Source organism: Poromitra crassiceps (assembly GCF_964638095.1).
Source record: "Poromitra crassiceps genome assembly, chromosome: 2".
Lineage (NCBI taxonomy): Eukaryota > Metazoa > Chordata > Actinopteri > Beryciformes > Melamphaidae > Poromitra > Poromitra crassiceps.
Window position 1 is genome coordinate 25,830,818 of NC_139624.1, and position 26,091 is coordinate 25,856,908.

At 44.2% G+C, this 26,091-nt stretch overlaps 1 protein-coding gene across 1 annotated transcript in view; it reads left to right on the forward strand.

The window, feature by feature from the left end:
• usp6nl (USP6 N-terminal like) overlaps positions 1 to 26,053 on the forward strand; it is a 151,422-nt gene extending 125,369 nt beyond the window's left edge. Inside the window, exons 7-15 of the mRNA XM_083660362.1 lie at positions 2,328 to 2,435; positions 4,901 to 5,010; positions 7,753 to 7,801; positions 11,313 to 11,433; positions 12,291 to 12,385; positions 14,561 to 14,626; positions 15,555 to 15,654; positions 16,367 to 16,519; positions 21,546 to 26,053. Of these exons, the coding sequence (XP_083516488.1) occupies positions 2,328 to 2,435; positions 4,901 to 5,010; positions 7,753 to 7,801; positions 11,313 to 11,433; positions 12,291 to 12,385; positions 14,561 to 14,626; positions 15,555 to 15,654; positions 16,367 to 16,519; positions 21,546 to 23,134 (2,391 nt within the window). The 3' untranslated portion in view covers positions 23,135 to 26,053. The remainder of the gene's footprint in view (positions 1 to 2,327; positions 2,436 to 4,900; positions 5,011 to 7,752; positions 7,802 to 11,312; positions 11,434 to 12,290; positions 12,386 to 14,560; positions 14,627 to 15,554; positions 15,655 to 16,366; positions 16,520 to 21,545) is intronic.
• Positions 26,054 to 26,091: the final 38 nt, after the last annotated feature.

The following is a 26,091-nucleotide window of genomic DNA, read 5'->3' on the forward strand; positions in this document are numbered from 1 at the left end:
GTTTAAACGGGGAGCGCACTGAGCACGTTCACAAACGCACACCGTTTAAACAAGGAGCGCACCGAGCACGTTCACGAACGCACACCGTTTAAGCAGGGGGCGTGACCATATGGCATATGGCGCTAAAGAGAAAAGTCTTCAGTTGGCACACTCACGTGAGGGATTTATCCAATGAGCGAAGCCCAAGAGAGGGCTGATTGATCAGATTGATTAAAAAAAAAGTGCGGCAATCTGATTGGCTATTGATGGTTGATAACCATGAAAAGCTCAGCTCTATTTCAGATGAATGGACTTCCACTGAGTGTTGCTCACAGTGTGGAAGCACATTGTCTTGTGTTTTAGAGTCTATTCTTTCATTCTTACTTGTCTCTTACTTGCATTGATTTGGAACTCTTTCATGTTGTATAACAGTACTAAAGCTGTTATGCTTTAATAATATAAACCTTTCTGGCAGACTATAGCACTGGACCTCAAAGCGGGGTCCGGGGCCCCCTGGTGCTCCTTGAGGGGGTTTCAGAGGCTCCCCAGCTAAATGAGGGGCACTTTAATTTGCCTATAATCTAATTCACTAGAAATTCACCCAATTAGATGTAAGACTGGCTCTTATTGTAATGTGTTTAACTATCCCCCGCTGTTATCACCTTACAGTGCATAGTGTGTAGGATGATATGAGATGAGCCGTTTAATGTTCCCTGTGGGAAAATGGGGTCATTGCTGCAGCAAAATATTAATAATGGGTAGGGCTGCAACTAACGATTATTTTCATTATGGATTATTTTCTCGATGATTCAATTAGTCACAAAATGGTGAAACATGTCGCTTTTTCCCCAAGATGACATCCTCAAATGTCTTCTTTTGTCCTGACCAACAGTCCACAACCCAAAGACAGTTTACTGTCATAGAAAACTAAAGAACCCAGAAAATACTCACATACTGTAAGAAGCTCGAACGAGATTAAAAAAAAATCAATACTTTGAGTTACAGTAATCGGTTATTACAAAATAGTTGGCTATTAATCTGCCAATCGATTAATCGATTGTTGCAGCTCTAATAATGGGGCACAGTAAGTATAAATATGAACATACCAAATAGGATATGTTTTATTCTGTCTGCTGTTAAACATAATGCAACTTGATTCTCCAACTTGTGAAGAACATATTAATTAGAACTAAGACAAAGACAAAATGATGGGGGGATTTTTTTTTATTCTAAATCAACAACACTATTGGGAATTGTTTCCGTTGCATTGTGTCTTTGGGGCATCTGTGACATTAAGCTATTTCAGAATAGGCTTCAACTGATACGGGTTCAGAAGGCTGATACCGATATTGTGAATTCACCAATAGCTGATCTTTTGTGTTGATATGCAATATTTTTTAAATTTGACCGTTTCCATTGCTGTTTGCCTCAGAATTGTATTGTGGAAAAGCCTCCCACCCAGACTAATGTCAAAGATGATGGGATATCAAAGCAAGACACACCAACTTCAAGTCATTTCCTGTCAACGTGGGTTTTGCCCATGGGTTACGACAGCCACGCCCACTTAGGAGACTTTCGGCAGGTCTGAGTCTATTGGAGTCAATGGGAGGAGTGAATGTGATCTCAGATTATGACAGATTTTCCCCCCCCATAGTCATCAAAATAAATATTCTGCCAATTTTCCGAAGCCACATATCTTCTGAACATTCTGACACTAAAATGCCATTTTCCAGACAGACAGATCAGGAGAAAATTTAATTTGTTCAAGACCTGCAACACACTCTCGCGAGATTTGGCAACAGGAGCTCACGTTAGCACGGAGCGATTAGTTAAAGCTACATGTGAAGTTCGTTGATATAAGTAGCTAAATCTGTGGTTGGAAAAAATATTTTTAATGATATTGGGCTAACAAGGGGCAGCTTTGTGTTTATACTGTATGTGTGCTTTGTGTGGAGTTTGGGAACTCACAATCTCTAGTTCAAGTTAGCTTGCTAGGTCAGCATTAACCCCGCGTCACCAGGCACAGTCCTCTCACAACACTTCAGGGGAGAGGTGACCATGTGACCATTTAGGAGACTTGCTAGTACCATTTCTTACAATTGGCGGAGCCTGCGGTGACACATCTCTATAATGGACCATCTCTGCTAATGATGGCACTGGCAGCTCCTTAAGGCTTCTTCTAATCACTGGTCGGGGGGGAAAACAGGATACATTACATTTCATTGTAGGTTTTGCAGACTGTTTGCATGTAGCGGCAGTCACAGCGGGACCTTGGAGGGTGTGGCCGAGGTGAATTCCTCTTTGAAGGTGCGTCTAACAATGCCTTACCCCGTGTCTCTTCCTTCCAGCTGGTGAGGAGGATCTATAAGGGAATTCCCCTACAGCTCCGAGGAGAGGTGTGGAGTCTGCTCCTCGACGTTCCCAAAATAAAGGAGGAGAAGAAAGACTTCTACGAGGTATGGAGACACACTCACCACTAAACACACACACCTTCCCTGCCTGTAGTTTACACTCCCTGTATGGTACATATGCTGCTGCAGTGCATCCTTCATTACAGAACAAGCCTCATAAATATTCATAAGCAAGTGAGTATCCCCCCCCCCCCCCCCCCCCTTGGGTTTATATGATTTTCACCAAGCTGCATCATTATTATGGCCAGGAGGTGTTTAAGAGCTAGAGTTTGGACCTTATTAGAAGGTTTGATGGCCAGATTATTGCATGCCTACCTGCAGTTGCAGTTGGAAATCTTTTAATTATGAGTTGCATGTCTCCACATAAACGAGCAAATCCAGTTGCATATACAAACTGGAAAAGTTGGGATTTTTAGAGGTGTTTAGGGTCTGTGTTTCAATATGGATTTTCTTACTAATGTGTTACAATCTGGGAACCCAGAGTCTATTTCGGCACCTAAATAGACTCTGGGACAGCCGTGCAATTTAGGCTTCCTGTACAGAGTGGATATCTTCCGCTCGGGACTTCCACTTTTTTTTTTTTTTTTTTGATCAATTTTTTATTGGTATTTTCATTAAATAAAAACAAAACAAGGAAGGAAAGGAAAGAATGTGGTTATATCAACATCAAACCAAAAAGAGGAGTTTAAACATGTCTTCTCGAATTGGGAAAAACGAGATAAGAACACCAAACACTGGGTTATTATTCTCCCCTGGATCAATACAAATGACCAAATAAACATTGATAAGCAAGAATAAATGAGAAAAGGGAAGGGCAAGGGAAATTTAACCAAAAAAAAATACAAATTTGTTAAATAGCGTGTTTTAAATCCCTATAATGCCCCTCCTCCCCGCCCAATTTTGCACAATCCTTCTAACTACCCACCCACCACCCCAGATCCCCCCCCCCCACCCCAAGGACCCCGTGGAAGAACAAAATACATTTATTTATAACAAAGATTTAAGGACATTAATGGTATGATTCCAGCAAATAATATTATCTAGTTTAGCATGGTGCATATCGGCCGCCCAGCGTTCCATGATGGCTACATCAATGAAATGGGGACTTCCACTTCTGTGCCACGGTGCCTTTTAAAAACATACATTGTGTTGCTTTTATTTTGAATTCTAGATGTCAAAATTCGTATATATTCACTAGCGTTCACTATATATATATATTATATATATATATATTCACTAGCGTTCACTATATATATATTATATACTGTATATATATATATTCACTAGCGTTCACTATATATATATATTATATATATATATATATTCACTAGCGTTCACTATATATATATATATATTATATATATATATTCACTAGCGTTCACTATATATATATATATATATTATATATATATATTCACTAGCGTTCACTATATATATATATATATATTCACTAGCGTTCACTATATATATATATATATATATACATTATATATATATATATTCACTAGCGTTCGGGACCGGAACTCTTATATTCCCTGGTACAACAACAGAGTGGCACTGCGTGGAGGCGGAAGTCCCCGGCGGAAGATTAGCACAAGATTAGCAGAGTCTATTTACGTGCCAAAATAGACTCTGGGTTCCCAGATTGAATGTGTTATTGCTTGGCATTTCATGTAAATATGTGTTGTTTAGATTTACACTCCAAAGGTCCCATATTATGAAAAACAAGCGTTTCCTTTTCCATACATACATATGCATTTTTCTCACATTTTTCGCAAGTTGAAATAAAAGATCTAAGACTTTTTCTATGCACACGAAAGGCTTACGTCTCTCAAATGTTCACACAATGTGTTTGAATCCGTGTTAGTCAGCACTTCTTCTTTACCAAGATATTCCAGCCACCTGACAGGTGTGACACATCAAGATGCTGATTAAACGGCATGATTATTGCACAGGTGTGCCTTGGGCTGGTCACAATAAAGGTTTTATCACAACACAGTGACACAGATGTCTCAAGTTTTGAGGGAGCGTGCAAATGCAACTCATGACTTACCTGATTAAATAAAGGTTATAATGCAATGCACCCTCCCCCCTCACCCACGTGATCAGGCGGCCAATCAGAGCAGCGCCTCATTATCATGGCATATCTCTGCCCACTCAGAACAGCGCATAGTTATTGAGGGGAGAAACAGATGATAGAGAGGCCCCATAGAGCCTGGATTTTATTTTTCTTCTCCTTTTTTCTTGCAACAAAATTCATAACCTTATTTTAAAGACCATTGATAAAAAAAAGAGCTAAAAAGAGCATAATATGAGAACTTTAACCTTTAGTTGACAAACATTTTGGTATTTACTCAATTATTTGGTTATTTGAAACCAAAAGCATTTGAATGCACTAGTTGTATTTACGACTTTCGAGCTTACTGGGAGCAACATAAATGTGCAGTCTCCTCTCTCACTCCTCTTTGAATCTCACCTGGTGTTCTGTTCTTCTTTGTGTGTGTCTCCAGAAGCTGAAGGTGAGAGCGAGAGGGCTTTCCCCCGACATCCGTCAAATTGACCTGGATGTGAACCGCACCTACCGGGACCACATTATGTTCATGCATCGCTATGATGTCAAGTGAGTACCCTGTCAGTACTGAATCGCTTTCAGCTAGAGAATCGCTTCTGCACATGCCCCGTGAGCGGTCCACCATCTTGGAGAAGCTAACCACGGCAACCCACTTGAGGACAAACTTGAGTACATCCAAACAGATTTCATTGCAGATTTTTCTTCTTTTTTTAAGCATGTTTTCTTTGGTGTGTTTGATTTTCTCTTTGTTGTACGCTGAACTCTCCCGTGGTCCGCTCTTTGCTTTTTTCTCTCTCCCCCACCCGTGTTTGTCCAAGCGCTATTGCCGTAGCTAGCTCGTGCATGTGCTGACATACCCCGAGAAATACATATGACAGCCAATGAAAGGCAGCATGTTAATTAAGCATTACTTATTCAATAGCCATCATTCAACAAACCATAGACCAGGATGCACTTGGTGCAGCAGCTGAAGAAATTCAAAGTGCCAAAGGCAATGATAGTGCACTTCCACACATCCATTGTTGAGTCCATCCCCACCTCCTCCATCACCATCTGGTATGCTGCTGCCACTCTCAAGGACATTAACAGACTGCAGCGCATCATCCGCTGTGCTGAGAAGGTGATCGGATGCAACCTGCCATCCCTTCAGGACCTGCATGCAGCTAGAACACAGAAGCGAGCTCGTAAGATCATGGCTGACCCCTCCCACCCTGGCAACGAGCTCTTCAAAACACTCCCCCTCTGCAAGAGACTGAGGTCTGTCAAGACCAGAACCTCTCGCCACAAGAACAGCTTCTTCCCAACTGCCGTCATCCACACAAACAAGGCCCGTAAGCCCCTTCCACCAAGGGCCCTACCAACAAACCCCACTACCTCCTCCTGAACCCACCCGAACTCAGCTGACATTGTTGTTTTTCCTATTTCTTTATCTGAATATTGGCATGACTGCTACGCTGCATAATGACACTAAAACAAATTCCTCGTATGTAATCTTGCATACTGTGGCAATAAAAGTGATTCTGATTCTGATTCTGAGGATTTCTCTGCCACACAGTCAGAGAAATACAAACATCAGATAAATCCTGCTCTATGATTCCTGCCTGAGAGCAGGTGGTATTTTGCTGTATGATTCCTGCCTGAGAACAGGTGGTATTTTGCTCTATGATTCCTGCCTGAGAGCAGGTGGTATTTTGCTCTATGATTCCTGCCTGAGAGCAGGTGGTATTTTGCTCTATGATTCCTGCCTGAGAACAGGTGGTATTTTGCTCTATGATTCCTGCCTGAGAGCAGGTGGTATTTTGCTCTATGATTCCTGCCTGAGAGCAGGTGGTATTTTGCTCTATGATTCCTGCCTGAGAACAGGTGGTATTTTGCTCTATGATTCCTGCCTGAGAGCAGGTGGTATTTTGCTCTATGATTCCTGCCTGAGAACAGGTGGTATTTTGCTCTATGATTCCTGCCTGAGAACAGGTGGTATTTTGCTGTATGATTCCTGCCTGAGAGCAGGTGGTATTTTGCTCTATGATTCCTGCCTGAGAGCAGGTGGTATTTTGCTCTATGATTCCTGCCTGAGAGCAGGTGGTATTTTGCTCTATGATTCCTGCCTGAGAACAGGTGGTATTTTGCTGTATGATTCCTGCCTGAGAGCAGGTGGTATTTTGCTCTATGATTCCTGCCTGAGAGCAGGTGGTATTTTGCTCTATGATTCCTGCCTGAGAACAGGTGGTATTTTGCTCTATGATTCCTGCCTGAGAACAGGTGGTATTTTGCTGTATGATTCCTGCCTGAGAACAGGTGGTATTTTGCTGTATGATTCCTGCCTGAGAGCAGGTGGTATTTTGCTCTATGATTCCTGCCTGAGAGCAGGTGGTATTTTGCTCTATGATTCCTGCCTGAGAGCAGGTGGTATTTTGCTCTGATTCCTGCCTGAGAGCAGGTGGTATTTTGCTGTATGATTCCTGCCTGAGAGCAGGTGGTATTTTGCTCTATGATTCCTGCCTGAGAACAGGTGGTATTTTGCTCTGATTCCTGCCTGAGAGCAGGTGGTATTTTGCTCTATGATTCCTGCCTGAGAGCAGGTGGTATTTTGCTCTATGATTCCTGCCTGAGAGCAGGTGGTATTTTGCTCTATGATTCCTGCCTGAGAACAGGTGGTATTTTGTGCTTTTGTGAAACTGACCTGGTAATTCACACTTATGAATAACGGAACACTCTCCAGTCTCGCTCTCACTGCCGGTTTAATGAATAATAATATCTATTATCTGAAGCCCTACAGACTGCCAATATTTCCCCCAAAGAGGACAGTGAGAGAGACCTCATGCCCCCCTGTCCTCTGTGTTTTGACTTCTGCTCCACCTCCACCACAACTTTCTCACACAAGCCTAGTGGATTTTAAGCCAAAGAGTATCACGCGCGCAAAGTCCGCACACACACTCAGAAACTCAAACCTCTTGTATTGCCAGTCTAATATCCTTCTTCACACTAGCCGGTGTGAAATGATTGAAGCGGCATAGTCGGCCCTCGCAGCGGCACGACTCAACCGCTCGGCTCAGCTTTCACGGTGCGGCAGTGAGGAGAGGATATTATAAATGACATTCAAATTATTTATTTGGTGGCTTGACGTACGTGGGTAAGAGTGACACACATGGGTAATTTTACTGTACGTTTAAAATGTTCAAGTTATTACTATGCAGGGCACACACAAAAAACGATGAATGAAGACACCGGCTGTAAAATAAGAATTGTGTGTGGAGTTTTGTGGCTGAGTGCGGTTTGTGTTTGTGTTCTCAGGCAGCAGGCGCTCTTCCATGTCCTCACAGCCTACTCCATGTACAATACGGTGAGTGGTTCACATTCCCACTGATCCACAGGAGAGTGCAAAGGCTTCAGTGACGTGTACAGACATTTTGGGGTGCACCACTCTTATAATTATTTAAAAAAAAATACAGTGTGGTGTCCCTGGGTGACCACACTTAAGTGCCCACCTCCTTCCAATTTACATGTAAAAAAAAAACAAAAAAACCTATAGCAATAAAGACCACAGATTTGCATGAACTTATTGCTAAAGTAGGTACAGGCTCAACACATACTACAGGCACATACTACAGGAACTTGTAAGAGACAATGTAGTAACTAAAAAAATATATCATTTTATACAGTGAGGTCAAGTTAAAATAAAAATTGTCTTACTACAATGAAATGGCTACTATGGGGACTAACATCATCACACATGAAGACAATTGGGCTCACTGAATCCACGAGAGTCTCAGCTTTCCAGTCATACCCAAATTATGTAATTCCAAGACTTTTTAGAGACCCCAGTATGCAGAAATATTCAAATAGAAGGCAAAAATAATTAATTTATAGGTTACTGCATGCAGAAAAAACCTGCAATCTTTTGCCAAAACTGCATGGGATTAGTATAGAGTGGGCATGTCTGTAAAGGGGAGACTCATGGGTACCCATAGAAGCCATTCTCATTCAGATATCTTGAAGTAAGAGATCAAGGGGCCCCTTTGAAAATGACCATGCCAGTTTTTCCCTCGCCTAAATTTTGCCTAAATTTGGAGGATGATTTAGCCCCATTCCCGACAAGCTAGCATGACATGGCTGGTACCAGTCGATGCATTAGGCTTTCTAGTTTCGGAGGATATCAGTATCTCTAGCTTTTAAAATGGATCTGCTAGACTAGAGCCTCTGAAACACAGTCATGTTGGCCACGGACGTGTCTTGCAAAAAGGGCCTTATCCTTCAGAGGGCAAAAGAGCAGGTGCTTGGGCACCACCTGGGCTCTATCTGTGCACGGCCCTGATAGGCTTCCTGATCCGTCTGAGTGTTTGCATGTCTCTGAAGGCGGGAGCAGAATCTATAGAGGAAAGCTGTGGATGCACTTTAGGTGCAAACTCCAGGTTTTGCTCTGCTCAACCCGGAAGTGACAAACTGAATTTAAATCTTGACCATGTACAATTGTTTCCAGGGCACCAGTGGTTTCAGTGAATTTAATTTCCATTATTTATTGGCCCCGGTGCTGGTAATGCACCAGGGGCCTTATGTTCCCGCATGTCGCCAAGACTAATTATGCACCTTTTTAGGCGACTAAATGGCGGCCGGCCACTAGAGGGCGCCGCTGCCCCACTAAGATTTGCCGTCATACCTTCCTCACGGTATCAGCTGTTTCCCCAAAACAACGTGCCCAGGTCGCTTTGCAGAATGCAGCTTACGCGGCCCCTCCCCCTTGCTGCATGCCAGACGCACAGTAGAGAGGAGCTGTGAGGAGCTGTCCCTGTGTGTTTACTATCATGTGTGTGATAAAGCAGGAGAACGCAAGGACCCCCCTGAACTTTCCCCCATCTAAAAACGTCGGCTGTATGGGAATATTTCGGCGTTTGTAAAAATACAGATGGCCATAGCCTCAACGCAAGACTCATCCGAATGACTGATGAGTCTCGCGTTGAGCCTAGGATGGCCAGGGCTTAGATCTGCGTGAGCACGACCCGTCGTAATTTGTCAAATTCAAGGTACATTAAAACGTTGTCTTGCTTCAACATACATCGCATCGCATAAACCATTTCCACCCGCAGGTTTGAGGAGTAGCTAACATAAACGTCAGATAAGTACTCTCTATAGGCTAACGTTACCTACTGAGGCAGCTAACATGGCTAATTAGCTAGCTAACGCGGTCCATCGATATACAGTCTGGTAGACAGATAAAGCAGTGTGTTCCTTCTGTTTTACACAATGTTAGCCAGCCTGCCTGGTCTCTTCTCTGTATATCCTTACAACAGCTAAGAGAGGAGCTTGTGAAGATTGAACGAACATCCCCCACAGTCAAAGCACTTCCCTGAGATATCTATATAAAAACGTTTATTGCTTTAATACCAAAAATAAAACCTCCAGTGTCTGTAAGCTAACGCTAACGCGTTAGCGATTAGCTATTGGCTGGTTGTTGTGTACACTTGTGTAGGCCCCATGTTATGGTTAGACCCGGGAGTTGACATTATAAAACACATTTCCTGGCATATGCAGGTAGTTGGAAAACCTGGTAAGTTCTGAAAATATGTGTCTATTATTGTGTTATTCCAGCTATCGTTATCGGTTGTTAGGTTAGAGTAATATGAAGCCGACAAAAACCGGCAAAACAGACAAGCGGTTAATGCTAGTCTGCTTCCATTAAAACCATTGTGTATTAAAATAAACGATAACGTAGCTGGAGTAACTAATAAAACACATTATTTTCTGAACTTACTTAAGTCCCCAACCAACTTCGCGCAGCTTTCTCAAAACAATGTCCTTTTTATTGCGGTCCATCGATATACAGTCTGGTAGACAGATCAAGCAGTGTCTTCCTTTTGTTTTACCAAGCAGTGTCTTCTCTACGCGCGTACCCCACATAGGATAAGCAATAACCACGCCCTGTGGCGCCGGGATTGGCCAGGAGCAACACTGGAGGGCACGCAGCCCAGCGATTTCATGAACCAACTGAATAGCTCTTGAGAACGGACAGCGATTTCACCTACCTTCCTTAGCATAGTAATAATAATAATAAGCATAATAATTGTAATCTACACAATGTACACAATCTACAAAAACATGCAATAATATAAATGGTGTTGTGTTCACGTTCATAGCTCATATTATATAATGTAGATATCGTTAATTTCAAGCTCAATACAATTCTTACAGAGAAAAGGTACAGCACTGAAAATGTAACAAGCAATAGTTTTTTAAACATCTTTACTTTAAAAGATGAAAACCCCCAGGTGCTTTAGTCCCAAACAGATCTAAAACAGATCTATAAGGTGAAGAGCCTGTAGCCTGTAGATGACGGCTTGAGACTGGCTGCCACAGCTGTCAATCATCCCTTTTTATATGTCAAATAAGTACTTAAAAACAAACTGATCAGAAAAATGACCACTTGCACAGGCATTAGCATGACAATAACTATCTAAAATGATACAACCCACCTTTGGAAAAAATGCGTGACGATACCATGCACCGGGGCTATGCCAGGTTTCGACCTGGCGTTGTTTTTTATAATTTTCCATTTTCCCTTTTCCCTCAAGTACCCCCTGTAGTACCTTCACGTACCCCCATTTGAGAAATGTGAACTTACATCATGTTCCACACACAGTAATAAATACTAGATCCATGCAAGCAAGATTCAAACATATTTTCAAGGGAGACCTGGCCAAGAAAGCAGCATCAAGACAAACATAAAAGTTGCAGACAAATAATAGAAGAATTAGAGTGAGAACAACAGAAGTTCTGTGTCCCGGCAGGTCTCTGACCTTCTGACCATTTGACCACCATGCCCCAACCCACTCATCTGTATTGTGCCATGTGTTTTGCAGGAGGTGGGCTACTGCCAGGGAATGAGTCAGATCACGGCACTACTGCTCATCTACATGAACGAGGAGGACGCCTTCTGGGCCCTGGTCAAACTACTGTCCGGGCAGAAGCACGCCATGCATGGTAACACACGCTCAACACTCACTGTAGGAGCAAATCAAAGAGAGATCATTTTAATGTGTGTTCCCACAGTCATGGAAAACCTGGGAAAGTCATGGAGTTTCAAAATCTTCTTTTCCAGGCCTGGAAAAGTAATTGAATCAGTAAAATCATTGAAAGTTTTGGAAAAGTCATTGAATTTTGTTGTGTGTGTGTGCGTATGTAATTATTACTGCACTGGACAAATATGACACACCTCTTTATATTTGATTTGAGTGCTTGTATTTTATATTAACTAGAAGTCTGCGCACGCTGGATTCCTAGGGAGGAGACTCTGGAGATAATGCGCCATGGGTGCAGTTCTGGAAATCGCCCGCTCCGCAGACTCACAGACGCAGCTCGGCCGCTGCACGACCTCGCCCTCGCTACATTTTAGAACATGTTTTCATGTAGGGTTATCTCAGCTACCATCAAATAAATTATCAGATGTGCTGTCTGTAACTGTGCATGACAATTGACGGCAACTATGCAATTCTCTATATTCAAGGGTAATGAAACTAGTTTACTATTTAGTGATGAATACAGAACGGAATGAATGGACTTGCTCCTGAAACTGGGTACCTCTTAGCCTTCACAAGTGCATCACATTGGATTGAAGGACGTCTCAGTGCAATTTTTACATTTTGTAAAGTCATGCTGTGGGCCGGATTGGGCCCTTTTTTTGAGCCGGTTCTGCCCCCCCGGACTGTATGTTTGACACTCATGATCTCTAGACAGTGGGCAGTGGTCACAGATTCAAACTTTCACGCTCGCCCCCCAGGTAGCCGTGGAGCTGTCATCTCTCCCTCTCACCTCCTCATCTTTCCTGTCCTCTCCATCAGGCTTTTTTGTCCCCGGCTTTCCCAAGCTGATGCGCTTCCAGGAGCACCACGACCGCATCCTCAAGAAGATGATGCCTAAACTGAAGCAGCACCTGGTGAGGCGCACCGCACTTCCATAGCAACTCATAATGCAATAAGAGTCAGAAATGTAATAAAACCCAATGATAGTATACACATTTTTTGTTGATATTTTGTTATCAGAAGGGCGTCTGCGTAGTGTAGAGGTAAAAGCACTCGCCTACCACCATGGAGATCCTGGGTCAATTCCCGTCAGCGGTACTTCCGGCTGGGTCAGACGTTCTTACAGAAACAATTGGCCATGTCTGCAGGTGGGAAGCCGGTGCAGCATGTGTCGTGGTCGCTGCACTAGTGCACTCCTCGCACATGTATCGGAGGAAGCATTTGCTAGTCTACAACTCTCTCCAGATCGGCAGAGGGGGTGGAGAAACAACCTGGACAGCAGGGAAATTAGCCAAATACAATTGGGGAGAAAATGGCAGAAAAACTTGAGAAACAAAATATATATAAAAAATATTTTGTCACATTATTACTCATTAACAAAAACCTATACATACCTAACAGAGATGGCAGGTGAATTTAGAACTACTACTGATTTAAGGCAACAGACCGATGTGAAGAGATTCAAGCTGACTACAGTGAGAGAGAAATAGCACACCAAGGTCATCAACACTTCTCTCATTCTTATTCTCTGCCTCTGGCACACATGGCACTGCTGCCAAGTCCACATCTCAAATCACTGCTTCTGCCCACGTCTCCACACCTACTCAATGCACTGACTACAGCTTCACTGTGTCTCCACACCTACTCAATGCACTGACTACATCTTCACTGTGTCTCCACACCTACTCAATGCACTGACTACAGCTTCACTGTGTCTCCACACCTACTCAGTGCACTGACTACATCTTCACTGTGTCTCCACACCTACTCAATGCACTGACTACATCTTCACTGTGTCTCCACACCTACTCAATGCACTGACTACAGCTTCACTGTGTCTCCACACCTACTCAATGCACTGACTACATCTTCACTATCTCCACACCTACTCAGTGCACTGACTACATCTTCACTGTGTCTCCACACCTACTCAATGCACTGACTACATCTTCACTGTGTCTCCACACCTACTCAATGCACTGACTACATCTTCACTGTGTCTCCACACCTACTCAATGCACTGACTACATCTTCACTGTGTCTCCACACCTACTCAATGCACTGACTACATCTTCACTGTGTCTCCACACCTACTCAGTGCACTGACTACATCTTCACTGTGTCTCCACACCTACTCAGTGCACTGACTACATCTTCACTGTGTCTCTACACCTACTCAGTGCACTGACTACATCTTCACTGTCTCCACACCTACTCAGTGCACTGACTACATCTTCACTGTGTCTCCACACCTACTCAATGCACTGACTACATCTTCACTGTGTCTCCACACCTACTCAATGCACTGACTACAGCTTCACTGTGTCTCCACACCTACTCAGTGCACTGACTACATCTTCACTGTGTCTCCACACCTACTCAATGCACTGACTACAGCTTCACTGTGTCTCCACACCTACTCAATGCACTGAATATAGCTTCACTGTCTCCACACCTACTCAATGCACTGACTACATCTTCACTGTCTCCACACCTACTCAATGCACTGACTACATCTTCACTGTGTCTCCACACCTACTCAATGCACTGAATACATCTTCACTGTGTCTCCACACCTACTCAATGCACTGAATATAGCTTCACTGTCTCCACACCTACTCAATGCACTGGCTACATCTTCACTGTCTCCACACCTACTCAATGCACTGACTACATCTTCACTGTGTCTCCACACCTACTCAATGCACTGACTACATCTTCACTGTCTCCACACCTACTCAGTGCACTGACTACATCTTCACTGTGTCTCCACACCTACTCAATGCACTGACTACATCTTCACTGTCTCCACACCTACTCAATGCACTGACTACATCTTCACTGTGTCTCCACACCTACTCAATGCACTGAATACATCTTCACTGTGTCTCCACACCTACTCAGTGCACTGACTACATCTTCACTGTGTCTCCACACCTACTCAATGCACTGACTACATCTTCACTGTGTCTCCACACCTACTCAATGCACTGAATACATCTTCACTGTGTCTCCACACCTACTCAATGCACTGAATATAGCTTCACTGTGTTGTTTGTTTGTTGTTTTATTTGTTTGTGCTGCATCAGGACAACCAGGAAGTGTTCACCAGTCTTTACACCATGAAGTGGTTCTTCCAGTGCTTCCTGGACAGAGTGAGTACCTTCTCTGCACGCACACACGCGTGCGCGCACTTCGGCACGCGCACACGTTATGTGGGTCACACACATATGTTATGTGTGTGCAATATGAATACTTCAAAATTATGAATAATTAGAAATATGCAATGAAGATGGGTCAGACTGATATGGATTTTTCATGGTCGATTCAATATATATACGTATATATATTTCTAAGCTTCTTTTTTTTTACCAATATTAAAGGTGCTGTATATGATTCTGGAGGAAGGATTGAGTCAACATGGTTCTCATTCCCAAGTAGTCAAATACCGATGCTTTGGGTTGTTGATCCGGTCCAGAACACCAACTCAAAGCATCAGTATTTGACTACTCCATAATGGGAACCGTGTTGACTCAATCCTCTTTGTGTTCTCTCTCCTGATTGGATAAAGTGGGATGGGATAAACAGAAAAGTTTCTCTACTGTTTAGCTCAAAGCAGAGCCATGGGAGACCCATGTTACTGACCAAACACTCTCAGTGATTGCTGTCCGAATATAGAGCAGTGAAACTCTGCATTAAAACACACTAACATATTCAGTAGCCAGGGAAACACTGGAATTCATCATTGCCTTTAAATGAATAATTAACTTGCATCAAAACATTAGTGAACAAGCAAATGAGACCATTTTTACATACTGCTGCCTCTGTTGAGTACAAGCCTCCCACACCACATTGGGACGATTTCTCTCGTCAGCCATCTGCAATAAAAAACGATAATAATAAAAGCATATTGACTAGCTGTGTTAAGGAAGAAACCTCCTACACATCATTGGTGGATGATATAACACTTTTAACCGCATATATCGGTGACATGGAGAGGCTATTTATATATGGGTCTAACCCTACAGGGAAACGATAAGGAGATGGTATTTACTCATAATCTGTGGGTCTCCTTGTGTCCAGACGCCCTTCACCCTCACCCTAAGGATCTGGGACATCTACATCTTAGAGGGCGAGAGAGTGCTGACCGCCATGTCCTACACCGTCCTCAAACTGCACAAGAGTAAGACCGTTTACGCCGCTCAAACATTGCCGGTTGCATTGCAGTTCTCCAAAGGGGAAAATCTGATGTGTGTGCGTGTGTGTGTTCGTGCGTGCGTGCGTGCGTGCATGCGTGTGTCGTTTATTATAGTTTTGCATTTTTTATTAGTTTTTATTTTTATTTCGTTTGGACTTTTTGTTTTCAATTTCAGTTTAGCTTGAATTTGTTTTTAAAATTGTTTATTTGTCGAGGCAAGATTCAGAAAGGTCAGAAAAATAATTGTACATAACACCATTAAAAAGATATTCTCTTAGGACAGATGAACAACCATCCACAAAAGACAACTATAAAAACTGAGTCAGTCAGTGTTTGTGTCAGTAACCAGAATCCACCCAAAATACTACTGTAAGCGTATGTCTGAAATAAATGTTCAAAGATGGAAATTAGACATGTTCTAGTCTATCATTTTCATTTATTTTACTTAGTTTTGCACAAAACACTTTCAGTTAGTTATCACTTTTTTGTAAAGTCTAATTTTTATTTTTATTAATTTCAGTGAACGAAAATGTTTTTTTCCACACCATTTTTCATTTTTTTGTTAGTTTTCTTTCTTTAACAATAATAACCTGTGTGTGTGTGTGTGTGTGTGTGTGTGTGTGTGTGTGTGTGTGTGTGTGTGTGTGTGTGTGTGTGTGTGTGTGTGTGCGCGTGCGTGCGTGCATGCGTGTAACAGAGCACCTGTTGAAGCTGTCTATGGAGGAGTTGGTGGAGTTCCTGCAGGTGGCGCTGTCCAAAGACTTCTTCTTTGAGGACGACTTTGTGATCGAGCAGCTACAGAACTCCATGACCGAGCTCAGGAGGGCCAAGCTGGAGCTGCCTGCACCAGGTACTGCCAACACCGTATGACACACACAGAGGTGTAAAGTAACAAAGTACAAGTACTCAAGTACAACTACTTGAATCAGATTTTTTTTTTTTTTTTTTTTACTTTTTAACACGTTGAGTGCCAATGACGAGATATCTCGGCTTACAGGATCCAACCGTTGAGTGCCAAAGACGAGATATCTCGGCTTAAAATTTTTTTTTTTTTTTTTGACGGTGGGACATCGATCAACCCCTTTTACGTCTCCTATACCAATATTGGAGGAAGAGAATGTGTATAATCTATTTTACCGACCAGCTAAGTGGCGACAGTGCTCTCCAGACAGAGAGAAAGCCAGCAAAAACAGCCGCGGGAGAAAGCCATTCTCAAGGAAATAGCTGGGCGAAAACGCTTTCGATTTCACACACACACACACACACACACACACACGCGCGCGCACACACACACACTCGAGTACCTTTGAGCATAAATAAGACCAGAAGTAGCATGCATCTTCATCTTCTTCAAACTGTGTCCCCCAAATATGACACGATTTGAGGATGATGAAGACCCATGCATCTCCCCTTAGCACAATTAAATGCATTCCTTTGAATTGAGCTTTTCTGAACTGCTGAAAACATAGGCTGCACACACAGACACACACACGCACACACACACACACACACACACACACACACACACACGCACACAGGCTGCACACACACATCAGGCTGCACACACACATATGAAATCATTTTAGGTGATAACAGGCTATAATATGAAGGCTAACATTCCACAATGCTCTTTTTAAATATCCAATTTAAGAAATCTGTAGACAGACAGACATACAAAGACAGGTACAGCTTAGCAAACACTGGACATGTGAGGGATGTGTGAAATGTAACTATTTTAAACTATTCAAATATCAAACATTTTAAAGTTTTTTATGCAAATGTACTTAGGCTACTTTTTTATTTTCACTTGAGTAATTTTCTGGACTAGTGATTTTACTTATACTTGAGTTAATTTTCACTAAACTAACAATACTTGTACTTGAGTAGGATTTGTCAGTACTCTTTCCACCTCTGCAAAACACACGCACGCACGCACACACACACACACCACACACACACACACACACACACACACACACAGACACACAGACACACACACACACACACACACACTAATAATAGCTATACTATACTATACACTATACTATACTATACTATACTATACTATACTATACTATACTATGGTAATAATACCCAATGGGGCATTCTTGACTGTGATTATGCTACAGTGCTGCTGTGGCCGCAGCACTGGATTGGCCTTTTAATGGAAATCGTATATCAAATGTATGGGGAATATGCAGTTTTTTTTTTTATTTCATGTATTTCCTAATTGGTCACTGCTTTGCCATGAAAAATAATCTGAGGGTGGGCCCCCCCCCCCCCCCCCCCACCACCCTCAGATTATTTTTCGTATGGGGGTGGACAGAGTTACTGTTTTATTTTGGGGTGTGAAAATTATAAGATACTATTATCAGCTATCACAAAATCTGTCTATATCGGTGTTAAAATATCCATATCAGTCAGTTACCTATAGTTACTGTGAATAATGCCCTCTCAGGTATTATGGTCTTCATATAAGGGCTATCAATGCATGAGTTTTCTTCATTGCACACAGAGACCAAAAACAACATACACACCTATCCAGTAAGACACACGCACGCACACGCACACACACACACACACACACACACACACACACACACACACACACACACAACCACATACCGGGGGGATGAGTTGACCTGGCTTGGCTTCTTGCTGCCGTTTAAGACGATAATAAGAAGTAGCCATGTGTGTCTAATGTTGACGTATCTCTCTTGATTAACCTGCATTCTCTCCCTCTTCTTTCAAATGATGTTAGCCTACAAAAGTGTGGCCGTGAGCGGCGGCCATATTCCCTCCTACAACAGTAACCGGTGGGCTATCCTGACTGGTCTTCCCTCTCCATGTCTCTGTCCATCTGTCCCTCAGTCCGTCCGTCAGTCCGTCTGTCTGTCGCCTGTCTGTCCAGCAGCACTGGGGTTTTCCTTCACAACTAGTCCTCCAGCTATTTTCCCTGATAATACTCTTAACTATGCTCGACTGCATTGCTTCAGCGCTTATTTGAAGTCCTACAGTGGCTGGGTTCCCTCTTTTTTTTTTATCTTGTTCAGTTAATATATTTATCTTTCTTTTACTCCCATGCTCCCGTGTCAAAATGAATTGAGGAAATTGCAACACCTGTGTCCCTATAAAGGGACAGGTGACATAATGCACCCTCTGGTGGCCATATTGGAGGTCCTCAGCTCTTGGGCAACCTCAATAGAACTGAATTTCATCACTGATACATCTAATCAGTTTTGTGTTTAGATCATGTCCGCTTATTGGCAAGCAAATCATAGTACTTGTAAAGTATCACTGCCTTCTTGTTAACACATCTGATTTGCACACAAGCTAACATGTCCAGCAGAAGCTAGTGTTAATGGTAGTTGTTTTTCTCCCCCAATATTTTATTTTCAATTTTTCTGAACAATGCACAGATAGGACAAACAAACACGCTAAGACAGAGGAACAGAAAAGAAAAGAAAAAACCCCATACATATATCATCGGCATTCAACTTTACAACGTGACTGCCAGCCGCATAACGTGCTTATGTGCTCGTGAGAGATATTGAGCCTCGGACCTCACCCCCCTAACCTCCTCGAGGTAGGCTAGAAACGGGTTCCAAATGTTTGAAAACTTTTTAAGTGAAAGTGAATGAAGGTGAAGAGGAGGACTTCCATTCCTTCAGAATTTAGTTTTTTGGCAACAGTTGTCCCCTGTGTCGGAGACTGTTGCACAGCTGTAGGGAAGTTCAGAGAGGACTCCGAGCAGCCGAAGATGGCGAGTTCTGCCTCCCGCTGAAGGGTTATTTTGTAGACCTTAGACTAGAGTACCAGTCAAATATTTTGGCCCAGAATCCCGTCAGTGAAGGGCAGAACCAGAAGGCGTGAGACAGAGTGCCCTTTTGACACCTGACAATAGTAGTAGTTGTTGATATTAAAATTGGTTGCTTTGCTAAATTAGCTTGCTGGCTAAAGCTTTATTTTACAATAATAATTTATTATAGGAATGCATCACAAATGACTAAAAGGGCTGAAAGTGGCACAGGCTGTAGAAAGTAACAGCAGTAGTAATAGTAACTAGTACTACTACTGTAACTTTGACATTACTTTGTCACAGTAACCTACATTTGGAAACAAATCCACAAGTCTAGGCTATTCACTTTTACTTGGAACATTACTGAATGGATCCACCTCAGTCATTATTTTGTGCACACAGAGCCAATTCTCCACTGGACCTCTGTGATGGCATCGGTGCTGGTTGCTAGATTTGCAATGCAACTGCAAAACCTCTATACCAGAAAATGTCATACTGCACAATATATATCTGAGGACTATTCTCCAAAGCAGAACTCCCCTGTCTTCCAGAAGCCACACAGCCATTACAGAATCCTGTCCCTCTGACAAGATCATAAAAGCCACTCTTTCCAACACTGGAGGCTTTTGTCAAAGTGGCTCCCAGAGAGCCATCCTCAAAACCATCTGCTACCACCAAGCCAGACCCATCCTCAAAACCATCTGGTACCACCAAGCCAGACCCATCCTCAAAACCATCTGGTACCACCAAGCCAGACCCATCCTCAAAACCATCTGGTACCACCAAGCCAGACCCATCCTCAAAACCATCTGGTACCACCAAGCCAGACCCATCCTCAAAACCATCTGGTACCACCAAGCCAGACGCCAGTTTTTGTGCTGGCGTGCAAGGGTGCCCTTTTTTTATTTTTTTATTTTTTATCCATATTGGCTGAACTGTGAGACGTAATGGTTCTATTGTTGTGGTAGTTTTGAGTTTTGTGAGTCGTGTTCTTGAGTTAAGAGATGCTATCCCCTAACCAGCCACCACTACGTCATTCACGTTCTCTGCATACACTCCAGCTGGGTGGATCCCCTCATCTCCTGTGTCTTTACTGAGAAGATTAAGTAGGTTAGAACAATACGGAGTCAGTGCCTCAATTGAGTAGTTTTCCATGTCAAGCTTCTTGACACGATCTTGTCCAGTCCAGATCAATACTGGTAAAGGTGGATAGGGAAGGTGAAGTTGCATAGGCGATTGTTCCCTATTGCTTTAACACATTTTGGTCTGAGAACAGGAGAAAATGTCCAAGTTAGTGGAAAAAGATCATGGACAGATGTTTTAGTTGACTTCCTGGGTCACTCCCACAGCCTTTCCTCTTCCTCCAGCTGCTGCCTCCTAGCCCGACTCACACTTTCCCCAACACATCCAGCGTCACCATTACTGTCTCTGCACACTGTATATGTTCTTGTCAACTGTTCTTTTGATTTCTTTGTCAGTCTAAAGTAGCTAATTAAAGTAGTGAATAATACCATGTGTCATAACTTGTAACATGTACTGGTTGTAGAATAGTTACTGTAGGTGCAAGCATAGCAGTCTTACGTTAAGACAAGCATAGCAGTCTTAAGTTAAGACATATTTCTGCGCTTTCATAATGCTTGTACTTAAAAGTCTAAGTACATTTAACAAGGTTCATCAATCAAGAACTATTTCTCTACGACCTTTCAAGTCTGAGTTTACTGCCGCAGCTAAGTACAGTTTAATGGAATGGAGTGAAACTCATAATTTCAGAGGCGACTCAATTGAGTGTCAGTTCCTAATTGAGCGCCTCCAGCGATCTTAATATCAAACACTATTTCAGATGTATATTTTTTTCTGTCCTTTGTTCTTTGCCTGTGGAAATGTGATTAAGTGTTGTCATGAATGTAATTCTCCTTTATTTTTTTACCTCCCTATGGCAGTGGTGTTGCATGAATCCATGTACCCGTCGTGACTCCTCATCTGATGTGAATCAACACCACACAGTGTGTTCAAGCCATTACCCTGCAATTTGTTTTGATGGCGGCCTTCTAACCTCTCCACTGTTTTGACTTGGCAGGTAAAGAGGACGAGTCTCCCAAGAAGCCTCTAGGGCAGCTCCCTCCTGAGCTGGCAGCGGGGGTGTCGAACCACGTGGCCAACGGTCAGAGCCACGCCGTGCCGGCCGAGCCTCCCAGGAACCCCAGTCCTCTGCCGGACCCGCCGCGGGACAGCCGCCCCCCCAGCCGGGCGCGCCGCGACTCCCTGGACAAGCCGGTCCGCCAGCACAAGGCTGACAAGCGGGAGGCTCGCTCCAGGGGATCGGGCGAGATTCCCGCCGACCATCGAAAGCAGCCCACCCCCTCCGCCATCACGACTCCCGAGAGGGGGGTCACGCCGAGCCGGGGACGCACTCCCACGCCCACCGCCGCCGCAGCCCAGCCCGTCGCGGGGCTAGTGGAGGGAGTGAAGTCTCAGAGCCACGCCGCGGCCAACCACAACTCCAACGCCGCCTCCAGCTCTCGCAGGGAGATCACCCCCCGCTGGGTCAAGCCCTCCGAGACCAAGCTGGAGGCGGTCAAGGCGGCGGCGGCCCGGGAGACCAGGCTGAGCCGAGGGGCGTCCCCGGCCCCCTCCAGCCCGGAAGATACCGTGCCGCCCCACCGCCGCCCCCGCTCCCGGGGCTTCGTCCCCGCCTCCAACCGCGGCTCCAACGCCTCCCAGTACGACAATGTCCCGGGGCTGCCTGAGCCCGACTTTGAAGTCCAAGAGCTGGACAGACCTCCATCCAGAATGAGGACCCCTCACAGCGAGACCCCCTTCAGCACACCGTCCCTCCGCCAGAGCAGCCCCAACCACACGCCCAGCCACGCCGGAAGCGTCGTCTCCGTCGCAACGGGGCCCAGGGTGGTCAAACACCCGCTCCCCCCTCCTCTTTCCCTAAACAGTCCAGCGGGGGTCCAGGCCGGCTACCCCCGTGCCCCGGGCCAGTACCACACCCCTCCCCAGCAGTACTCTCCCAGCAGGCCTACCGTGATGCCTCTCTTCCATCCCTCCTACAGCATGAGCCTGGAGCACAGGGGAGAGGAGAGACACTACACCCCGCCCTCCAGCCTGGTGTACGGGGAGCGGGCGTACGCCACCACTCAGCGACCGGCCAATAGCCTCTCTCCAGAGAAGGCTCTACACAACTCCTACGCCACCTACCGCCGGCAGCCGCCTGACCTCCGGAGCGCCGGCCCGCCCCCGGAGCACCCCCTGCAGCTGGAAAGCCCCGGCAGCTCCACCCCCGTCTACCTGCGACAGCCCACCCGGCTCACCTACGCCCCGGCCGACTACAGGTTCGAGGGGCAGCGGAGAGGCGAGGCCAACCCACATTACCCGCCGGAGGGGGTCGTAGACGGACACCCGTGGGCGCAGGAGGGGGAGCTTCCGCCTTGCTCCCCGGGCGGGATGCCCCGCTCGCCCAGCTTCCAGAAGGCGCAAATGTCTCCCGTCCAGGAGTTCACCTTCCCTTCCCCCCCGGACCCTGAGAGCCTGCTTCACTACAGGACACAGTACCAGGAGCAGCAGCCCGTCCTGAGGCAGCAGCACCCCCAACTGTTCGGAGGACCACACTACAGGCACGCACAGGAGGCGTTTGCCATGCAGGAGTCCATGTTGCTGTGAGGGCAAGTGACTGGAAGAGAGAGAGGTGGAGAGACACTGAAATAAACTGAGGTGTAGTCACTGACACTGTGGCAAAGACAGGCAGTAGTCCTAGCGTTGTTAGGAGCCTTGTTTTGTTCTGTTTCCTCGTGCTTTATGTGTGAAGTACTGACCTTCTGACCGTCGCGCTGCATCGTAAAGGTGCAGGACACACCAGCCTCTGACATTTTTACTGATCACTTTAAAAAAAACTGACTGAAGATTTTATTTTATTTTTGGATGTAAATCATTAATGAAAGGTGACTATTATATCTTTTAGAGTCTGAAATGTACAGTAACAAAAACGTTTTTTGTTAATATACTGAGTCGTTAAACTTTATCAGTAGTACGTTCTCCCGACGAGGAAAAAACTCCAGATGTATTTTCTTTTTCCATCTTTATTTTTTTATGTTAGCTCCAGATATTTACAGTAGAGGACGATTTACCCTATATGCTTGTGAATGTTGTTTTTCAAAAAAGTAATACTATGTCACATGATAGGATTAGAAGCAGCGATGATTGACTTGCTGCAAGTCATGATTTCCATTTCTGTTTTGAAGCGCTGTCGTTTTTGTTTGTTTTTTGTTTTGATTAGGGATTTTAATTTTTCACCAACATTATTTTGTTCTTGCTTAGTTTCAGCGATAACATTTATTTCTGATCAACTGATGTGCAATGCATTTCTCTGTCCCAGATGAAGTACAGTAGGCTACATTGGCTATATATGTTTGAGCCCAGTGTAGTTTTCTGTGAAATTCGCAAGACTCAAGGAAGAGTGAGCTATTTTGCGATGGTTCATAATGACCCAGTTTTGTTTTGTTTTTTTCTTTCCTTTTTATGGTTTTAAATCTTCTGATTTAATGTGTAACCATAGGTAACATAACGTCGCTGTTGGGCGGAAACTTCGTATCTCCAAAACGACAACTTTCCAGGAAGTTAAAAAAAAAACTTCTTAAAATACTGAGCACCACGTCGTCAAAGTTGGCACATGTCTTCATTATGGTCAATTTCTCGCTGGATGTGTCATTACATTATAATAATATCTTACCCGAATAAACTCAAATGGTGTTAGGGGATTATCAGTCCGACTCTGAGGCACTTTCTCCGGGTGCGCAGCCTCGAGTAGCCGCAACCCTTCTGGAGCCGCGGCCGTGTGCACATACCTCCAGGCAGCAGCCAGCGCGTGCCCGCGCCCACGCCGGGATACAGGCAGCATCTCGGGGGAACATAGCTCCTTTCGTAACTGTTTGTTCACATATGATTTCGTCATCTGCCGTCTTAACAGTTCCTTATCCGTACATAGACTTTCCTGCGACTCTCGCTCTCAAGCTGTCTAAATCAGCGATACGCACGTATTTACAAGTGTCACAGAAACATTTCAAAGCCACCTACTAGAACAGAAGGGTTCATTGCTTCTTGACGGAGTGGTTTGAAAGCTCAATGCTGCTCATAAATGCCTCTTTTTATCCGAATTCTGTGCTGGTGATATCATTTTTTACACAGCATTCGACCAGAGTGGCGCTGTTGAGCGCTGTGACGGCTGGGAGCTGCAACCCACAAAAAATAATATCACCAGCACAGAATTCGGATAAAAAAGAGGCATTTATGAGCAGCATCGAGCTTTCAAACCCCTCCGTCGAGAAGCAATGAACCCTTCTTCTCAAGTAGGTGGCTTTGAAATGTTTCTGTGACACTTGTAAATACGTGAGTATCGCTGATTTCGACAGCTTGAGACCGAGTCGCAGGAAAGTCTATGTACGGATAAGGGACTCGTGTAGGATAGATGATCATGTGACAATGACGTCGCACCCGGAAGAGTCCGAAAGGGGCTAGGGGCAACAGAGCCTCTCACTAATGCTAACATTCCTCTCGTCAGAAACCACTTCGATCTACATAGTTTAAATGAGTTTGCAGCCTATGGATGATTCGAATTTTTATTCAACATTTTATTGATCTATTTACTTAGATGAAGCCAGAAACAAACAAAACAAAGTCAGAAATACACAGAGCGTCTGCCCATGGCTGTTTTCCGGGTATATACTCTTGCCTGGGGGGGGGGCTTCAGGAGCTTCGAGGTTTGAGCGACAGTTTGAGGACGAGTTAAAAGACTTACTCACAAGATGGTTTTAATGCTTTTCCACTGGCTACATTTAGTAAAACCCACAGACAGATGTGAAGGCTGACCAATGCCGTTGATTTATGACAAAAGATAAAAAAAAATTGATATACGAGGTCCCCGCCCGAAAGCAGCGATAAGTTTTACACTTGCAGCAACTGTAGTTTGCTCATCTCCAGTCAGTGTTGTAGTCAAGTCACTATATCTGGAGTCCCCAGTGTTCGAGTCGGAGTCGACTCCCCAAAGAACAGTCAGAGACGAGTCCCCATTACTTGAGTCTGAGTCCGGAGTTACTGAACATGAGCGTGAATCCACATGTAGGTGGAACACACGAAATTGAATGTCACAGTATTAATATAGCTATCAATCTTGTGCCAAATTATTAGGGCCTATTACAAAAAAACTAACAACAAAAAACAGTCTTTATCAATTTACAAGTCTGAGTCATCAGTGCTCAAGTCCAAGTAGAGTCACGAGTCCTGAAAATGAGCCCAGGACTATCCTGGACTCAAGTACTACAACACTGTCTGCAGACACATGTAGTACTACAACACTGTCTGCAGACACATGTAGTACTACAACACTGTCTGCAGACACATGTAGTACTACAACACTGTCTGCAGACACATGTAGTACTACAACACTGTCTGCAGACACATGTAGTACTACAACACTGTCTGCAGACACATGTAGTACTACAACACTGTCTGCAGACACATGTAGTACTACAACACTGTGCAGACACATGTAGTACTACAACACTGCAGACACATGTAGTACTACAACACTGTCTGCAGACACATGTAGTACTACAACACTGTCT